Source organism: Chiloscyllium plagiosum, unplaced genomic scaffold (genome assembly GCF_037043375.1).
Source record: "Chiloscyllium plagiosum isolate Xiang-an unplaced genomic scaffold, Cpla_swu_hap1 HiC_scaffold_39, whole genome shotgun sequence".
Lineage (NCBI taxonomy): Eukaryota > Metazoa > Chordata > Chondrichthyes > Orectolobiformes > Hemiscylliidae > Chiloscyllium > Chiloscyllium plagiosum.
The window spans coordinates 8,460,695-8,478,749 of NW_028270177.1; the positions used below are offsets into that span (position 1 = coordinate 8,460,695).

The 18,055-nt window shown below is 40.3% G+C and overlaps 1 protein-coding gene across 8 annotated transcripts in view; it reads left to right on the forward strand.

Annotated features, from left to right (window-relative positions):
- pias1b (protein inhibitor of activated STAT, 1b) overlaps positions 1–18,055 on the forward strand; it is a 152,735-nt gene that overhangs the window by 119,860 nt on the left and 14,820 nt on the right. For all 8 annotated transcript variants that reach the window (XM_087981412.1, XM_087981414.1, XM_087981416.1 and 5 more), the window contains 2 exons: positions 5,385–5,458; positions 9,432–9,592. In XM_087981412.1, coding sequence (XP_087837538.1) covers positions 5,385–5,458; positions 9,432–9,592 — 235 coding nt within the window. The remainder of the gene's footprint in view (positions 1–5,384; positions 5,459–9,431; positions 9,593–18,055) is intronic.

Genomic DNA, 18,055 nt, shown 5'->3' on the forward strand with positions numbered 1-18,055 from the left:
AGTATGCAATTCCTACCAATGCTTTTTGCATCTTGGCGTTTTCACATTCCTGGTCACCATGCAGCTCTGTAATCCGGACTATGTCATACTTATTTTCATCCTTCGGCCATCAGTCCCAGTCCTGTTCAGCTGTAACCAGCCCAGTTTATTCTGGTTCCACCTTCCACAGAACCTGTTCCTGTGCCCCAGCAATTTGAAACCCTCCCCCTTGCACCATCTCTTCAGTCATTTATTTATCTGATATATCTTGCTATTTTTGCTCTGGTTGATACATAGCACTTGTTTCAATCCTAAAATTGTTACCTTTGAGGTCCTACTTTCCAACTGACTTCCAAACTCTCTATCTCCTGCTATTAGGACATCAACCCTTTTGCAAAAAATTTTGTCATTTGGACCAATGTGTATCGTGATTAGTGGCTGTTTATCCTCCCCATCCAGAAGGCCTTGTAACCACTCTGAGCCATCCTTGACCGTAGCACTAGGGAGGCAACATATCATTCTGGAGTCTTGTTTACAGATGCAAAATGCCTGTCTAGTGTCCTTACAATTGAATCCCCTGTAACTGTTGCATTCCTGTACTTTTTACTACACCTCTATGTAGCAGAGCCAACTGTGGTGCGATGAATTTGGCGGTTGCTGCTTCCCCATAAAAGGCAACTTCCCTCAGCAGTATCTAAAGTGGTATAATAATTTTACAAGGAAATAACTGCAAAAGACGTCTGCACTGCTTACCTAGTCCACTTGCTGTGCCAGGTGGTTACCCATTGCCTTCCTGCCTATGGTGTCTGATCTTGTGTTGCGACTGCCTCTCTGTATGTACTTTTCACGATACTCTGCCTCGTGGATGCTCCACAGTGTCCCTTGCTGCTGCACTGAAACCCATGCAGCTGTGCACTGCAGTTGGAGACAGTTTCTGCACAGAAGCTGGCCTCAGGCACTGGAAATGTTCCCGACATCCCGCATCAAGCAGGAAAAGCATACCATGGTTTTGAGCTCTCTTGACATGGCTTACTGTTCTAAATTAAACATTTTGGAAGATGTTTAATATCAGCTATCCTAGGGCCTTTATTCCCTGGTTCTCATTACAAACTATCAATCAAAATAAAAGCAAAGAGCACTTCTGCATTGAGTTCCCACTGCCTCTCAGTTAGGATGTGTTATCGCTAATTCACTTGTGTGTAAAGCTTATTCCAAAAATATACCATGCTGAGAGCATTACCTGGGTATCTGAAATACTCGCCCAGCAATAATGCCACTACATCTTCACCTCCTCCCTGAAGGTGCTGGACCGTAGTTCCACAAATACCTGCGATGAGCTAGTGTTTTGCTAGTAGGAGGAAAAATTTGACATTTGAACCTCAACGAGTATATGTGGATATTCGTTTGTCAGCTGCATTGCAACTGAGCTTGTCTGTTTTCCTCTATTATCCATACATTGCCATTTACTAACCCCAATCTAAAAGCAATTAGGAATGAGAATCGTAAGTTTTTCCTTCTTCTGAATCTTTTCTACACAGGCCAGAGCCAATTGTAAAATACCCAAGTGAAATACCCTCACTGAATCAGAAATCTTGAGTAGCAACATTGCAAACCACTCGAGACATTGTACTACGCATGGATCTCCTAATTCCTTTTATCCAATCAATTATGAGTGAACAAGTTCATTGGAAGTGTGATAGTTAGCTTGTAGCAAGGAAATTGTATCTTTTCAACAAATTTCTGATCACTGTTTTAATGACTGTCTCGTGTGCTCTCACACTAAAACTCCCCTCCCCCTGACAAGAATACTGTTCTATTATCTATACATTAAGATCAGTGTGTTTGCTGCTTGTGGGCCATTCCTGACATGAGACTGGCAGAAACCTAAATGTAAACTTTCTAGCCTTAAGAAATACTCTGAAGTATACTTTAGGTTTCCAGTTTTGGTGCAAGTCATGGGAGAGAGTCTTAATGCAATGCTAAAGTAAGTTAATGTACTCTGCCCAGAATCGAATGAAACCTGCTCATTAAAAGTAGTCAAGAAGTCTCTGTCTCCTACTGCAATTTTTAATTCTTTAATTTATTATAGCAAATAAAAGCTGTGTTAACCCATAATTTGTCTCCCATTTGTTGTTATAAATGGTGATTTTGCTTGATATATATTTTTGGAAAATCAGCACTTTTTAGTTGTCTTTGCTTAGCTGGAAAGCTGTTGCCAAAATTGTCTCCGCACAATAAATGTGAGCGGGGGAGGGTGGTTGGTAATAGTGCTATAGCAACTAGTCGCTAGAATCAACTCCAGCTAATGAAATGTGTTTCTTCCCTTAGGCAGGTTCAGATAAAGAGTGAACTAATGATCTGTCCTCTCCCCTTACCTGCCTCTACCCTCCAGCCCTTCCGATTCCCTCCAGAGGGAAAGATAGGAAAGCTGTACAGTGATATGTTTGACAAAGATTCATCATGCTTTTGGCAGCTAAGTCTGGAATGCCAAGCACTGATGGTGTGAAAACAATAAGACAATGGCTGCTCCTCAGTAGCAGCTCTTTTACTGAGAGCACTTTAATTTCCAATCCTTGTATGTTTTGAAAGTGTAGTTGACTTTGTACAAGGTAAGATCTCTAAACGACTGGAAAAAGAAAAGAGAGGGTTTGGGGGAGAAACAAGAGCTTCTTGCTGTACTAAAGTAATATGTAGAAGTGAAGCAAAATGCTTGGTTAGCAAGAGAATGCCTGTCACTTAGGTTCCTTGTAGCCAGAAGCTTCCCATTCCCCCTCATACCCACAGAGTACCCCCTGTGTAGCTAGATCAAATCTAGTGGTTTTGTGGTGTCTTGACCTCAACACTGTGAAAAATCTACTCTAGTTTCTGACGTTAAGGTAAGAATTAAGACCGAGGAGCAGAAGTAGGCCATTCAGCCCATTGAGTCTGGTCCCATTCAATCAGATTTTGGCTGATCTGATAACCCACAACCCTACTTCCCAGCATTTTTCCCCATGGTCCTTGAATCCCTTATTGATTTTAAAAACCTGTTTATCTCAGCCTTGAATATACTTAACAACCCAGCCTCACCAGCACTTTTTTGGTGAAGAATTTCACAGATATGTTACCCTCTAAGAGAAGAAATTTCTCCTCACCCCTGTCTTAAATGGGTGGACCCTATTTTCTGAGATTATGCCCTCTGATCCTAAACTCTTCTACAAGGGAAATAATTTCTCTGCATCTACCCTGTCAAGTTCCCATGACCCTTTTACTGTTTTTATAAAGCTATCTCTCATTCTTGTGGTCTCCATTGAATACAGACCAAATGTACTAACCATCTTCTGATAAGATAGTTCCTTCGTATCCAGTATCAGCCTAGTCAACATTCTCTGAACTACCCCCAATGCTAGTATACATTTCCATAGATAAGAGGCCTTAAGCTGTTCATAGTATTCTAGCTGTGGTCTGACCAGTTGCTTACATAGATTTAGCAAAATCTCTTTAATTTTAATTTGTGTTCCCTTTGAAATTAAGACTAACATTCATTCCATTCCTTCTCCCAAACCGGCTGAATGTCTTAGTTAACTTTTTGCGATTCATGCACAAGGACTCCCAAATTCTTCTCTGCTGTAGCTGTCTGCAGTTTCTCTCTAGTTAAATAATATTCAGCTCCTGTACCCTTCTCAACTGTTATGGCTTTTGATCTCATTTATTCCTATCATAACCTCATGTTTTCTCACATTTTATTTCCATCTGCCATGCTTTAGAGTCATAGAGTCAGAGATGTACAGCACGGAAACAGACCGTTCGGTCCAACTCGTCCATGCCGACCAGATATCCCAACCCAATCTAGCCCCACCTGCCAGCACCTGGCCCATGTCCCTCCAAACCCCTCCTATTCATATACCCAGACCACTCGCTTGTCTATGTCCCTCTGCAGGTTCCTGTTTTATCCTCACCACTTGTCTGCCCACTTAATTTTGTCATCTGAAAACTTGGCAACAGTACATTAACAGTGTGAGCATAATGATGAAAATTAGACTGTAGTGAAACAAACCAACAGTCACTGATGTATCTGTCAACAAGCAAACCTCATTTGCAATAGCAGGATGCATAGTTTTGATCTTGTTCCCTTCTATTCAGATAAACCTTCCCTTTAAACTATTAGACACTACAGCGAAAGATTAAACTGTATGGATCAGAAAGGTTCAGTTTGATTCCTGATCTCTGCTGTAAGTGTTGTTATATGGGATGCCACAATTAGGTTCCATTTTGCAGGGGAAGGAAAGGAAACTGAACTAGTAGCCATACTTTTGTTTTACTCATTTTCAGCATGTGGACGATTCCTCAAAGGCCAGCATTTATTGCCCATAACCCGACTAAGCGTAAGAATGTTGGGTTTCCTTCCCAGCAGATATTGGAGAACCAGATGGATTTTTATATCAACCTATTTCATCTTGGCTTCTATCCTGGATTTGTTTATTTATTTAACTGAATTTAAACTCCCCCAGCTGCTTCAGAGGGATATGAACTTGCACTTCACAGCATAACTATTATGTTACTGTTCCCCATTACAGTTATTGGTCAGTATCACATGCAAGAAAGTGCATGTGTGGACACTTGATGAGCGCAATATGGAATTCAGAGTGTATGTTCCCAACACACAAATGGCAAATGTAATTTATCTATGTGCGTACGTTAACATTAAACGTTAAGCTAGTTGTAAGATTCAGGAAATCATAGCAATAATTATAATCTGTTTCTGAATTCCTTTGTTAGGAGAGCCCCTGGTTCCAGTGCAAAGGCTAACTGTCAGACAGTTTTCATGCTGTCCCAAACACACCATGCTAGAGAAACTCTGGCAGCATCTGTGGGGAATAAAACAGTTCATGTTTGATTCTGATATGACTGTTGTGAAGAAGACTAATTCTGGACTCAAAATATTAACTTTGTTTCTCTTTCCAATATGACGCTAGACATGCTGAGTTTCTCCAGCATTCTTTGCGCATGTTTCAGATTTCCAGGACTGCAGTATTTTGTCTTTATTCAAATGTTGTACTGCACCAGTATAGAGACAAGGCTATATAGCAGTCAACAGCAGTGCAAATTGCCAAGACATTTGCAGGCCATTTGGAATGTCTTTCTGCATCTTAGTTTAAAACTTAGTGGAAGAAATTGCTGCTATTTGGTTACTTGTTTGCAGCTTGAAATAAATTTTGCCACATTCAGTAAGGTGGGACACTTTCACCTGTTGCAATTGTGGACTGCAATGCTGTGCCTGGTAGTGATGGTTTCCACAAAAATAGCCAATAGAATTTGGATGTGTTGCAAAACTTATTGGCAGTTACTATCTAAACTTACTCATGAAGAATAACATTTGTGGGAGGTGTTAAATTAATATTAAATGTGCTTTCTTCTGTCCCCAGTCAAAGAGAAATTAACAGCAGATCCAGACAGTGAAATTGCCACGACAAGTTTGAGAGTGTCTCTGTTGTGTCCTGTGAGTACAACCTGATTTGAATTATTGATGTTTAAATTGTCTTGTCTTCCTCTTTCACAGAGTTGCAGTTTTTAACTGTTTGGAGATGGAAGCATTTTTAAATAATTTGATTAATTAATAGCTGGTTTCATAACCACTATTATTTGGTTTTGATAAATTCTCACTGTTTATAATAATTATTCGTATTTTGAGTTTGACAGTTCTGCAAAGCTGTTTCAGTTAGTTTTCTGATGCAGAAGTACAGATCTGTTTCATAAATTTACATTTATTTTTGTACCCAAATGTATGTAAATAAGAAATGCAGAAAATACTGGTTCCTGTTTGGTGGTGACATTGTTCAACTGTTAATTTCTTAGTTGAAATTAGAAATACTGTAAGGGCCCATTATGTAAACATTTTCTCAAATGGTTATTTATGAAAATAATGTATCTTGGTGACAAAGTATCTGTGGCAGTTTACATTGATACAATTAATTTTCTTGTTTTTATCTTCCTGTTTGCCCCTTTCCTCAAACTTTTTACCTCTCTTCCTTGGCATGAGTCCACCAGAAAATACATTCTATAACTTTTTGTTGTATCTTCATCAGCAATTCTGAAGCATAGAACATAACAGCACAGAACAGGCCCTTTGGCCTTCGATGTTGCGCCGACCTGTGAAACCAATCTGAAGCCCATCTAACCAACACTATTCCATTCTAGTCCATATGCCTATCCGATGACCCTTTAAATGCCCTTAAAGTTGGCAAACCCACGACTGTTGCAGGCAGTGCATTCCACGCCCCTACTACTCTGAGTAAAAAAAACTACCTCTGACATCTTTCCTATATCTATCACCCCTCAGTTTAAAGCTATGTCCCCTTGGCTGTCACTGTCCACCCGATGTAACCCTCTGATTATCCTATGTGTCTCAAGTCACCTCTCGACCACCTTCTCTCTAACGCAAACTGCCTCAAGTCCCTTAGCCTTTCCTCATAAGACCTTCCCTCCATACCAGGCACCTTCCTAGTAAATCTCCTCTGAACCCTTTACAAAGCTTCCACATCCTTCCTATAATGTGGTGACTAGAACTACGCAATACTCCAAAGGTGACCACATCAGACTTTTGTACACTGTATGCCTTCTTAACAACCCTATCAACCTGGGTGGCAACTTCCAAGAGTCTATGTACCTGGACACCAAGATCTCTCTGCTCACTACACTATTAAGAATTCTGTGCCAAGTTTTCCCAGAAATAAATAAAGGTATAAATTGTTCAAAACTGAAATTAGTCTCCCCTCTCCACCCCCATCCTTATGTCAGTTTTTTCCCCTCCTTTCCAAAGGAGTTGACTTCCTGTGCAGGACCGCTCCATGAGTGCTAAGAACTGAAGTAGCTGTTCTTCGCGTGAATCTAAATAGTTGTGTGCTCTTACGTAATGTGATTTCCGGGGGACATCACACAGCTAATGACTGTACTTACCCTCAGCATCTGCACTCTCTCACTTTCTGACATGTCACCGCACAGCTCTTAACATTGCTTTAGTCCGGAGGCAGTAAGGCTAGTTGTTATCTGCGAATTATTAACATTGTACAGACTCTGACACCTGCTGTTCTGTATAATTTGGCATTACTGTTACAGTGAGTGGTGCCTTTACTCATTAGAAAGCTCAAAGTAAATAAAATTCAAGTTTGCCAATGATAGGTGGGTGAGATACTAAACAAATATTTTATGTCAGTATTTACTGTGGCAAAGGACATGGAAGGTAGGGAACTTGGGGAAATAAATAGTGATGTCGTGAAAAAAGTTTGTATTACAGAAGAGAGGTGCTGGAGGTCTTAAAATGCATAAAGGTTGATAAATCCCCAGGATCTGACTTGGTGTTTCCCAGAACTTCGTGGGAACCTAGGAAGAGATTGCTGGACCCCTTGCTGAGTCTTTGTGTCATTGACAGCCACAGGTGAGGTGTCGTAAGATTAAAGGTTGGCCAATATTATGCCAATATTTGAGAGGCTGTCAAGAAAAGCCAGGGAACTTTAGACGAATGAACATTATGTCACTGGTGGTTAAGTTGTTAGAGGTGATCCTGAGGGACAGGATTTACATGCATTTGGAAAGGCAGGAGCTGACTAGGGATAGTCAACATGGCTTTGGGAGTGAGAAATCTCACTAACTTGATTGAGTTTTTGAAAGAGGTGACAAAGAAGATTGATAAAGGCAGAATGGTAGAAGTTGTCCGTACAGACTTGGACAAAAGTTCAATAATGTTCCGCTTGGTAGATTGGATAGTAAGGTTAGATTGCATTAGACCCAGAGGAGCTAGCCAATTTGGCACAAAATTGGCTTGAGCGTGGTGGTAGAGAGTTGCTTTTCGGACTGGAGGTCTGTGACCAACAGTATACCACAAGGATCAGTGCTGGGTCCACTGTTTTTTGTCATTTATATAAATGATTTCAGTGAGAATATAGGAGGTATGGTTAGTAGGTTCGCAGATGACACCAGAATTAAGTGGTATAGAGGACAGTGAAGAAGATTATCTCCAAGATGATCAGATGGTCCAATAGGCTGAGGAGTGACAGATGGAGTTGAATTCAGATAAATGAGAGATGTTAAGTTTTGGAAGGGAAACCAGGGCAGAATTAGGGAGTGTTACCCACCAAAGAGATCGAGGGGCTGCATAATTCCTTGAAAGTGGAGTTGCAGGTAGATTGGATGGTGAAGAAAGCGTTTGACATGCTTGCCTTCATTGGCCAGAAGATTGAGTGTAAGAGTTGAGGTATCATGTTGCGGCTGTACAGATATTGGTGATGCCACTTTTGGCATAATGCTTATAATTCTGGTTGCCCTTCTGTAGGAAGGATGATAAACTTTAGAGGTGCAGAAAGATTTATAAGGAGAAACTGATTAAGTTAGATTTTTTTCCCTGGTGTGTTGGAAGCTTAGGTGTGATATTATAGAGGTTTACAAAATCATGAGGGGTATGCATAGGGTGAATAGCCAAGATCTCTTTCCTAGGATGTTAAAGTCCAAAACTGGAGGCATAAGTTTAAGGTGAGCTGGGAAAGATTTGAAAAGGACCTGAGAGGTAACGTTTTTGTGCAGGGATGGTGCGTGCTTGGAATGCGCTGCCAGAGGAAGTGTTGAAGGTTGGTACAATTGCAACATTTGAAAGGCACCTGGATGGGTATATGAATAGGAAGGGTTTAAAGGAATATGGGCCAACTGCTGGCAAATGAGACTAGGTCTGAATAGTGCAGGTGAGTTGGACCAAAGGGTCTGTTTCCATGCTGTATGATTCTATAACTGGGAATTTCATAGAAAATGAATATAGGAAATAAATGGCTTTCTTTTGCCCCAGTTGTGTTCTTTGTACTTGTTCATTTCAATATTGTTTCATAGTGAACAACTAATACTTGTTCCAAGTAAGTAGTAACTATTCAATGGACAGGTTAATGTTAAAGCAGAGCCTAATCATTTACATTAATCTCTCTCCGATTTATTCACCTATTGGCATGGGTTAGCTTTTGCTTTAGGGCATTATCAGTTGACTCCCTCCCTCACTGTGTATTTCCAATTCGGCAGCTGTCATAGAAACCATAGGTTTGTGTTTACAACCTGATTCTAACCAAACGCAAAAAGAAAATGTATGTGCAGCAGATGAGTCAACATGTGAGAGACAGATTTAATTTTGGGTGGGGCTTTCCTTCGGGTTATTGTACATTGGCATTGGGAATTTTAAAATAACGTGCCACTTTTATCTTTGAAAAAAGTCGTGCCTTCTCTTGTGTTTTTTTTGCCAACAACTTAAAAAGATTTATAATCTTCAGGCCAGCTGTTACTTGTTCGCTAATTCTAAAACACAAATAAAATAGTATCTAGGTCCATTTCACATCTTGTTATAATAGTGAAGGTGCAGTTCAGCATTTGTTTAAAGTAAAAGATGAGTGTATTTGTGTTCAAAATAATATGACGACAATCTCATGTTTCTTTTTTTCTAGCTGGGCAAAATGAGGTTGACAATCCCATGTCGTGCAGTAACCTGCTCACATTTGCAGTGCTTTGATGCAACTCTTTACATTCAGATGAATGAGAAAAAGCCTACGTGGGTCTGTCCAGTCTGTGATAAGAAAGGTCCTTATGAGCATCTAATTATTGATGGGTAAGCAAATATTGGAATTCCAGTCAAGGGAAAAATACTGTTCTTTCCATCTCATTATTTGTCGCTATGGTTTAAAAGATATTTTTGATTGTAAAGTATATAAGTCTTGAGTTATTTTTATTTTAAGCAGACCCTCAAATAAAAAATGGCTTATCCTGAATACCCAAATTGCTACCTTTGGAAGATGCAATAATTTGTCAACTGCAGTAAAATTCAGTTTGCATTTTAAAATAAAATTGTTAAATTTATTGAGAGTTTCAAAGTGATTACATTACTAGAACCAAGCTAAAGTGAATTGTTCAGATGTCCCCACCATTTATACAGCAGAGTTTGAGCATCGTTATACATTTGAAGATTTGTTTTTCTAGCAACAGTCATTACCTTGTATGCAATACTTAATGTCACAAATAATGTCTTGCATTGTGACTTGCAAGTTTATTTCTCCTCAAATGTTCAACCTGTTCTGTGACCTTCCCAGGTACTGTGTCTATTTTGTCAAATAACCTTAAAATGGAAACTTTTGTCTAGCAAGAGGCTTGTCTTTATAACCTAAATTTGAACCCTTCTCTTCACCATGTGGTTTACAATAAGGATGAAGTGCTGCCTGCTATCCTGCAGAGTGAATAGATAGCATGCACAAAGTCAAAGGCCTTGTCACTTTATACTACATTGTCAGAAATAGCATTTTGTCAAACTGAGATAGAAACTATAAGCTCCCAGGTGATCTTCACCTGTACAGTAGCTACACAGTTCAAGTGATCTCTGTTTCTGTGTTAGCAAAGGGGAAGAACCAGCCAGAATTGCTACTCCAAGCTTGAAAATAGTGATACACTGGTAGTTAACACTTGTTGACATTGGTTGAAAATATTCTGAATGACCACAGGGCCACCATTGTTTCCTGTAATTGTTGCGTGCAGTCTTCTGTAAATAATGGCCATTGATGGAATAGGAGGCCTGTCATCACACATGCAAAAGTGGTTTCTCATGGAAAGAAAGGGAGCAAGTTAACAAATAAGCTGATGGTTAAAAATAACCTGTTGATAAAAAGTAGTGCTGGAGGGAGAAAGCTTGGAGGGGAAAGGAACAATTTTATTAGAAGTTGAAATTATAAGCAGTCTGCCATCTTGCAAGTGATGTTTGTGTATCTGTTTTTCATTCTTCTAATTTTTTTTTAGAAAATTCTCTCTGTTTTCTCATTGTTTTTATTTGAAACCTTTTGCACTGATTTTCGCCCCCACCCCCCACCTTAAGTAGCCCCTCATCCATGTCTGCTCACCTGCTTCTAAATTCTTTCAGGCTCAATCTCCTCTGGTTTAAAATTCTGGTTACAAGTTGGTTTGTCAAGTCAGGAATTATTTTACAAAACACTAGCCCATTGCATTCCTTGAAGTGAGAAAATGATTTTTATGTTGCCTTTTGATAAGGAGCAGTTTCGCCCAAGCTCAGATGTGGAATTTATTTTAATCAACAGCATATTTGAATTGTCAGTGCTCTGCTTTATCCAGTCACTCGGCTGTGGTGAAAATAACAAAAGGCACCTGCTAGTGAATGGTACACGAGATGTAAGATCATCTGGTCATAACATTTTTCTGTGAGCTTTTTTAAGAAAAGATTTTTACATGTACATGTTTTCTTCAGCAATGTAAAAATGGACTTGGTCAGATTTCAGAGATTTGGTGTCTGCAATGAAATCTGTGTCCTAATATAAGTTAGTTCCTTCAAGAAAGCTAAAAATTGAAAAAAAAGATTAAACTACTTATTTTTAAGACTGAGTACCTGTGGAGTATGCAGGCCAAAAATCTAATTTTGAATTAACAATTCACATTAAAAATAACAATTAGTGATGTACCAAGTTAATTGATCAGAAAATCACTTGTTTAAGCTAAATCATTGTTTTCTTTTCTCCTGCCAAATCTCATACAAAAGGTAATAAAAAGTCTGCACAGTTATCCAGTTTGACAAAATGCTCTTTCTGACAATGTAGTATAAAGTGACAAGGCCTTTGACTTTGTGCTGCTGGGAGATAGCACAGAAATGGGGATTTGTACAGAAGGTGATTTCTCATGCTCTAGTAAAGTTATGATAGCAAAACAAGAGCATATTTTACTGATGATGTGAGGGGTGTTGTTGGTGAGAAAGGTCATGGGCGGAGCTTCTCTAGTCAGACATTCCTCTTCTACATGTCTTTCTAATGTTGTAATGAGTTTTGATGGTACCAGGACCAAATATGCAGTGAAGGGTATTTCAGAAAACAAAACTGGATCAGAAAGGGAGTGATGAAAGAGACTGGAAGACTTGAGACTGAGTATATTCTGTGAAAATAAACCATTTTCAAAAAATTACTTGCTGATCATTGTTATAAACCTATAACTAAAATATTGAATTTCCAGTTTACTCACATGGTCTACATTAATGAAATTAGTTGCCTGAAGCAAAAAGTACTTTAGATTCTGAAAAAATCAGTAAAATTTTACTGCATTGTTTTTCTAGTGGTTGTAAATTTTGGGTGATCTCTGTCCATCTGCTTTCAAATTGTCATAATTGTTTGCACAGCAACAAAACTAAATCTGAATTATTAAACTTGCATCCATAGGTTGGTTATAATTCTAATACCATTCAGCTCTACATTTTTGCAGTTTCTCAAGTTATATTTATAAGCATTGCCTATTACGGATTGTCTTAAAGATGGTTTTCTTAAGGTGGATATGGGTTTGACTGACCATATGGTGGATTCCTGTACTATACTCACTCTTATTTTTTGGTTAAAAAAGGCCATATGGATCTTGACTTTTAGCTTCTTGAGTGCATACAAGTGGACTTCCAGGGTGTAATTCCTGCCTGGATTTTGATTTTGATCCATTAGTGTGATTGAACAAAAGGGCTAATTTTTTTTTCACTTGTGTTTTATATAATTTGGTGGCATCATCATTTAATACAATTTGGTATAATTTCCAATTTGACCTTGGCAAATATCCTTGGTGCCAGAAAATAGTTGACCATTACTAAGATTGGTAGCTTTGCCAGCTTGCAGTCCATTCCTTGTGCAGAACTGAAATAGGATCAGAGCTGAACTTTGTCTGGCTGCCTCCAAAAAAAAGTGACAGTCTAATTAACTTTGAATTTGTACTGGTCACATGGAAGACTATTTTCTAACTTTGGAGCCAGTCTGTTAAGGAAGTACCATCTTACTTCTGTACAGCTGCGTCTGTATCAGGGCTAAACCTTTAAAATTTTGCAAAGGATTCTAAATTTTTGACAAAAAAATGGCAATAGATTAAGTTTCATAAACTGTACAATCAGCTATTTCATCTGAAAGAAATCAGTTTCTTGCTTTGGAGTTATAATTCTCACCTGAATACTTATCAATCTGCATTCCAGAAGGATGGAACAACTTGTGTAACAAACTAAAAGTGTTGTGCAAAGCACACAGGTTTTAGAAACGCTGGAATGTGAGTAAGCCATTCTGCCTCTTAGCCTTTGGTATTCAGTTAGACGGCTGCTGAATGACTTGATCAAAAGTTTTCAAAATCACAATTGTTATGTCTCAGAAGGTGGTCATTCAATCCCTCATGTCTGTATTGCCCCCTCCACCCCTGCCCCCACTAAGTGATATGGCCTGCCTTTTCCCTATTCAATTCAATGTTGTTTCTATTCAAATATTCACATTACATTTGCTGTGCTTGCAAATCACTTTAACTCTGTATCCTGCAATTCTCAATCCTCCTTTTATGAGCAGGAGCACTTCCTCCCTATCTACTCCATCCAGAGCTTCATGATTTTGAGCACTGCTATCAGATTTCCTTTCCAAGGAAAAAATTGACAACCTTTCCAATCACTCATTTCTGGAATTTTTCATCCCAGAATCTGTTTTGATAGTGGAGTGTATACATTCTTTCAGCAAGGACACAGCCCACTTAATGACATCAAGAATTCAGTTTTTGTCTAATTGCTGTCAAAGCTATTGCTGTAGTTCAAACAGCTATATCTGCAGTCTACCTGCAAGGTCTTTGTGCTTCAACTCATCACCCAATTTGAATATTTTTTTCATTCATTCACAGGATGTGTGCTTTACTGGTGGGAAAACATTTATTGCTCATCCTTAATTGCCTTTTGAGAGGTGATGGTGATGAGCTACCTTCTTGAATCACTGCAGTTCATTGTAGTAAACCCACAATTCAGGGAGGGAGTTGCAAGATTTTAACTTGGAGACAGTGAAGGAATGTCAATACATTTCCAAGTCAGGATGGCTAACAACTTGGAGGGGAGCCTACAGATCATGGAGATTCAGTGTACCTACTGCTCTTGAACTTCAACATGGTCATGATCATGGGTTTAGTGACTAAGGAGCCATGTTGAATTTCTGCATTGCATCTTGTAAATGGTCCATAATGCTTCTGTGTGTCAGTGGTGGAGCGTGTGAATGTTTGTGGACATAGTGCCAGTTAAGTGGGCTGCTTTGACCTGTGAGCTGAGCTGCTTCAGTATTGAATGAGCAAGTCCATTTCAGTTTCTGGTCAATGATAACTACCGAAACGCTGATAGTTAGGGATACTACAGTGATAATGCCATTGAATGTCAAGGGGCAATGTTTTGAGTCTCCTTTATTGGAGATGGTCATTACCTGACATTTGTCATTTGTCAGCCCAAGCCTAGATACATTCCAGATCTTGCATATTTGGACATGGGCTGCTTCAGTATTGGAGTATTCTGTAGTGGTGCTGAACATTGTGTAACTATCTATGAACCTTCTCACTTCTGATGTTATGATGGAAGAAGGTCAAGTAGCTGAAGATGGTTAGACCTCGAACACCCTGGGACACCCGCACCAATCAACTCCACCGCCCCGTGGCCCAACATTTCAACTCCTGGTCTTCCCCGCCACCCCCCCCACTCTGCCGAGGGCATGCAGGTCCTGGACCGACTCCATCGCCGCTCCCTCACCGCCTGGAGGAAGAACGCCTCCTCTTCCACCTTGGAACACTTCAACCCCAGGGCATCAATGTGGACTTCACTTTCCTCATTTCCCCTTCCCCCACCTTACCCTAGTTCCAACCTTCCAGCTCAGCACCATCCTCATGACATGTCCTTCCTGCCAATCTCCCTTCCCACCTATCCGCTCCACCCTCCTCTCTGACCTATCATCTCCATCCACCTATTGTACTCTTGGCTACCTTCTCCCCAGCCCCATCCCCCTCCCATTTATCTCTCCACCCTGGGACTCCCTGCCTTCATTCCTGATGAAGGGCTTTTGCCCAAAATGTTGATTTTCCTGCTCCTCGGATGCTGCCTGACCTGAATCTTTTGTGTTGCCGAGTAGATGCCAGCGCAATTGCTGATCTGGAGAAACTTGGTCAGTGGGTCGGCAAGTTCCCAAGAACAAGTCTTCAGTGCTATTGCCAAAATGTTTTACAGTAGCTTTTACAGTATCTAATGCTTTCAGCCATTCCTTGATATCACATTGAATATACATTAGATTGGCATCTGTGATGCTGGGACCTTGGAAGGAGACAGAGAAGGATCAACCACTCAGCGCTTTGTACAACAGAGAACATTACAGCTCAGAATAGGCCCTTCAGCCGTCGATGTTGTGCCGGCCTGTGAAACCAATCGAAAACCCATCTAACCTATGCTATTCCAATATCATCCATATGTTTATCCAATGTCCATTTAAATGCCCTTGTGATGGTGTGTCCACTACAGTTGCAAGCAGGGCTTTCCACACCCTTTCTACTCTGAGTAAAGAACTGACCTCTGAATTCTGTCCTAAATCTATTACCGCTCAATTTATAGCTATGTCCCCTCATGCTAGCCATCACCACTATCTGAGGAAAAAGGCGCTTTCTGTCCACCCTAGCTAATCCTCTGTTCCTCTTATATGCCTCTATTAAGTCACCTATTAACCTTCTCTCTAATGGAAACGACTTCAAGTCCCTCAGCTTTTCCTCATAAGACCTTCTCTCCATACCAGACAACATCCTGGGAAATCTCCTCTGCACCCTTTCCAGTGCTTCCACGCACTTGCTATAATGCGGCAATACTCCCAAGTGCAGCCGCACCAGATTTTTGTACAGCTGCAACATGACACCATGGCTCCAAAAATCAATCCCTCTACCAATAAAAGCTAACTCACCCTATGCCTTTTTAACAACCCTATCAACCTGGGATCTATGCACATGGACACAGAGATCTCTCTGCTCATCCACACTACCAAGAATCTTACCATTAACTCAATACCCTGTCTTCCTGTTAATCCTTCCAAAGTGAATCTCACTTTTCCGTATTAAACTCCATTTGCCACCTCTCAGGCCAGCTGTGCAGCTTATCTATATCCCTCTGTAACCTACAACATGCTTCTGCACTGTCCACAACTCCTCCAACTCTAGTGTCATCCACAAATTTTCTAACCCATCCTTCTACACTCTCATCCAGGTCATTTATAAAAATGACAAACAGCAGTGGCCCCAAAACAGATCCTTGCAGTACACCACTAGTAACTGAACTCCAGGATGAACATTTCCCATCAGCTACCACCCTAGTCTTACAGCTAGCCAATTCCTGATCCAAACAGCCAAATCACCTTCAATCCCATGTCTCTATATTTTCTGCAATAGCCTACAATGGGAAACCTTACCACATGGGTTTACTGAAATCTCGATACATTACATCAACTGCTCTATCCTCATCGACCTGTTTGGTCACCTTCTCAAAGAACTCAATAAGGTTTGTGAGCCATTACCTACCCTTCACAAAGCCATGTTGACTAACCCTAATCAAATTATTCCTTTCTAGATGGTTATAAGTCCTATCTTTTATAATCCTTTACAAAGCTTTGCCCACAACAAAGAAGTAAAGCTCACTGGTCTAACCTCCCCTTCTTGAACAAGGGGACCACATTTGCTATCCTCCAGTCTTCTGGCACTATTCCTGTAGACAATGATGATATAAAGATCAAAGCCAGAAGCTCGGCAACCTCGGCCATGGCTTCTTATAGAATCAGAGGATAAATCCCATCTGGCCCAGGGGATTTACCCAATTTTACACTTTCCAGAATTGCTAATATCTCTTCCTTATGAGCCTCAGTCCCATCTAGTCTAATAGCCTGTATCTCCGTATTCTCCTTGATAGAAATGTCTTTTTCCTGCATGAATACTGATAAAAAATATTCATATAGCTTCTCTCCTATTTCTTTGGATTCCACGCACAACTTCCCACTACTATCCTTGACTGCCCTTAATCTTACCCTAGTCATTTTCTTATTCCTGGCATGCCTATAGAAAGCTTTAGGGATTTCCTTGATCCTACCTGCCAGAGACTTCTCATGTCCCCTCCTGGCTCTTCTAAGCTCTCTCTTTAGGTCCTTCCTGGCTAACCTGTAACTCTCCAGCGCCTGAACTGAGCCTTCTCAACTCATCTTTAAATAAGCTTCCTTCTTCATCTTGACGAGATTCAACTCCTTTAGTAAACCATGGTTCCCTCACTCGACAACTTCCTCCCTGCCTGACAGGTACCTACTTATCAAGGACACGTAATAGCTTTTCCTTGAACAAACTCCACATTTCAATTATGCCCATCTCCTGCAGTTTTCTTCCCCAACCTATGCATCCTAAATTTCACCGAATAGTGTTACAATTGCCTTCCCCCCCAGCTATAACTCTTGCCCTGCAGTATACAGGCTTACCCTGGGTTACAAATGCCTGAACTTACGAACCAACCTCCGTAAAGGCTATTATTTTAAAAAATTGAGTTACCTAAAACAGTTTGTACTAACAAACGGGCAGACTACTTTGCGCAACGCTCAAAACACTGCGCGTTTTCAGTGGTTCGTCGGCCTAAGGGGGAGCAACATCACGCCGAAGCCAGGCAAGCTGTGGCTGATATTGGTAATAACCAATTGCAGATAGACATCAATGAAGATGGTGTCTTAGATTTGCTTGAATCCCGTGCCGAAGAACTAATCAATGAGGACCTTATGGAGCTGGAGCGGTGGCTGGTAGCATTTGAGGTGGAAGGCCAGGTCCTAGAAACCGCAGAACCCAAGAAGTTTTTGACGAAGGAGTTAGATGAAGCCTTTTGTCTTATTGAAACAGGGATGGCAAAGTTAGAGGAGCAAGATCCTAATGCAGAGAGATTTACCAAAGTTTACCGGATAGTTACCAATGGCCTCAGCTGCTACAACCCTTGATGCTTACTTTAAGAAATTGACTTCAGAAGGGAACCTCCACTCTCCAGCAGCAGAAGCAGACCCTGATTCTCGAGTAGCAGTATCAAACCCATCCTCTCCAACACCAGGCCCATCATCTTAATTATTAATTAAGGCCTGTTCCGGTATGCAAGACATTGAGTGGAACAAGAGTATTAATCTTTAATCACCCTTTCTTTTCTATCTAAACAGTTCAAGAAATATTTCTTTAATGTTTTTTATACCAATCCACGTGTTCTCTCTCTCTTAATTATAAGTACTGT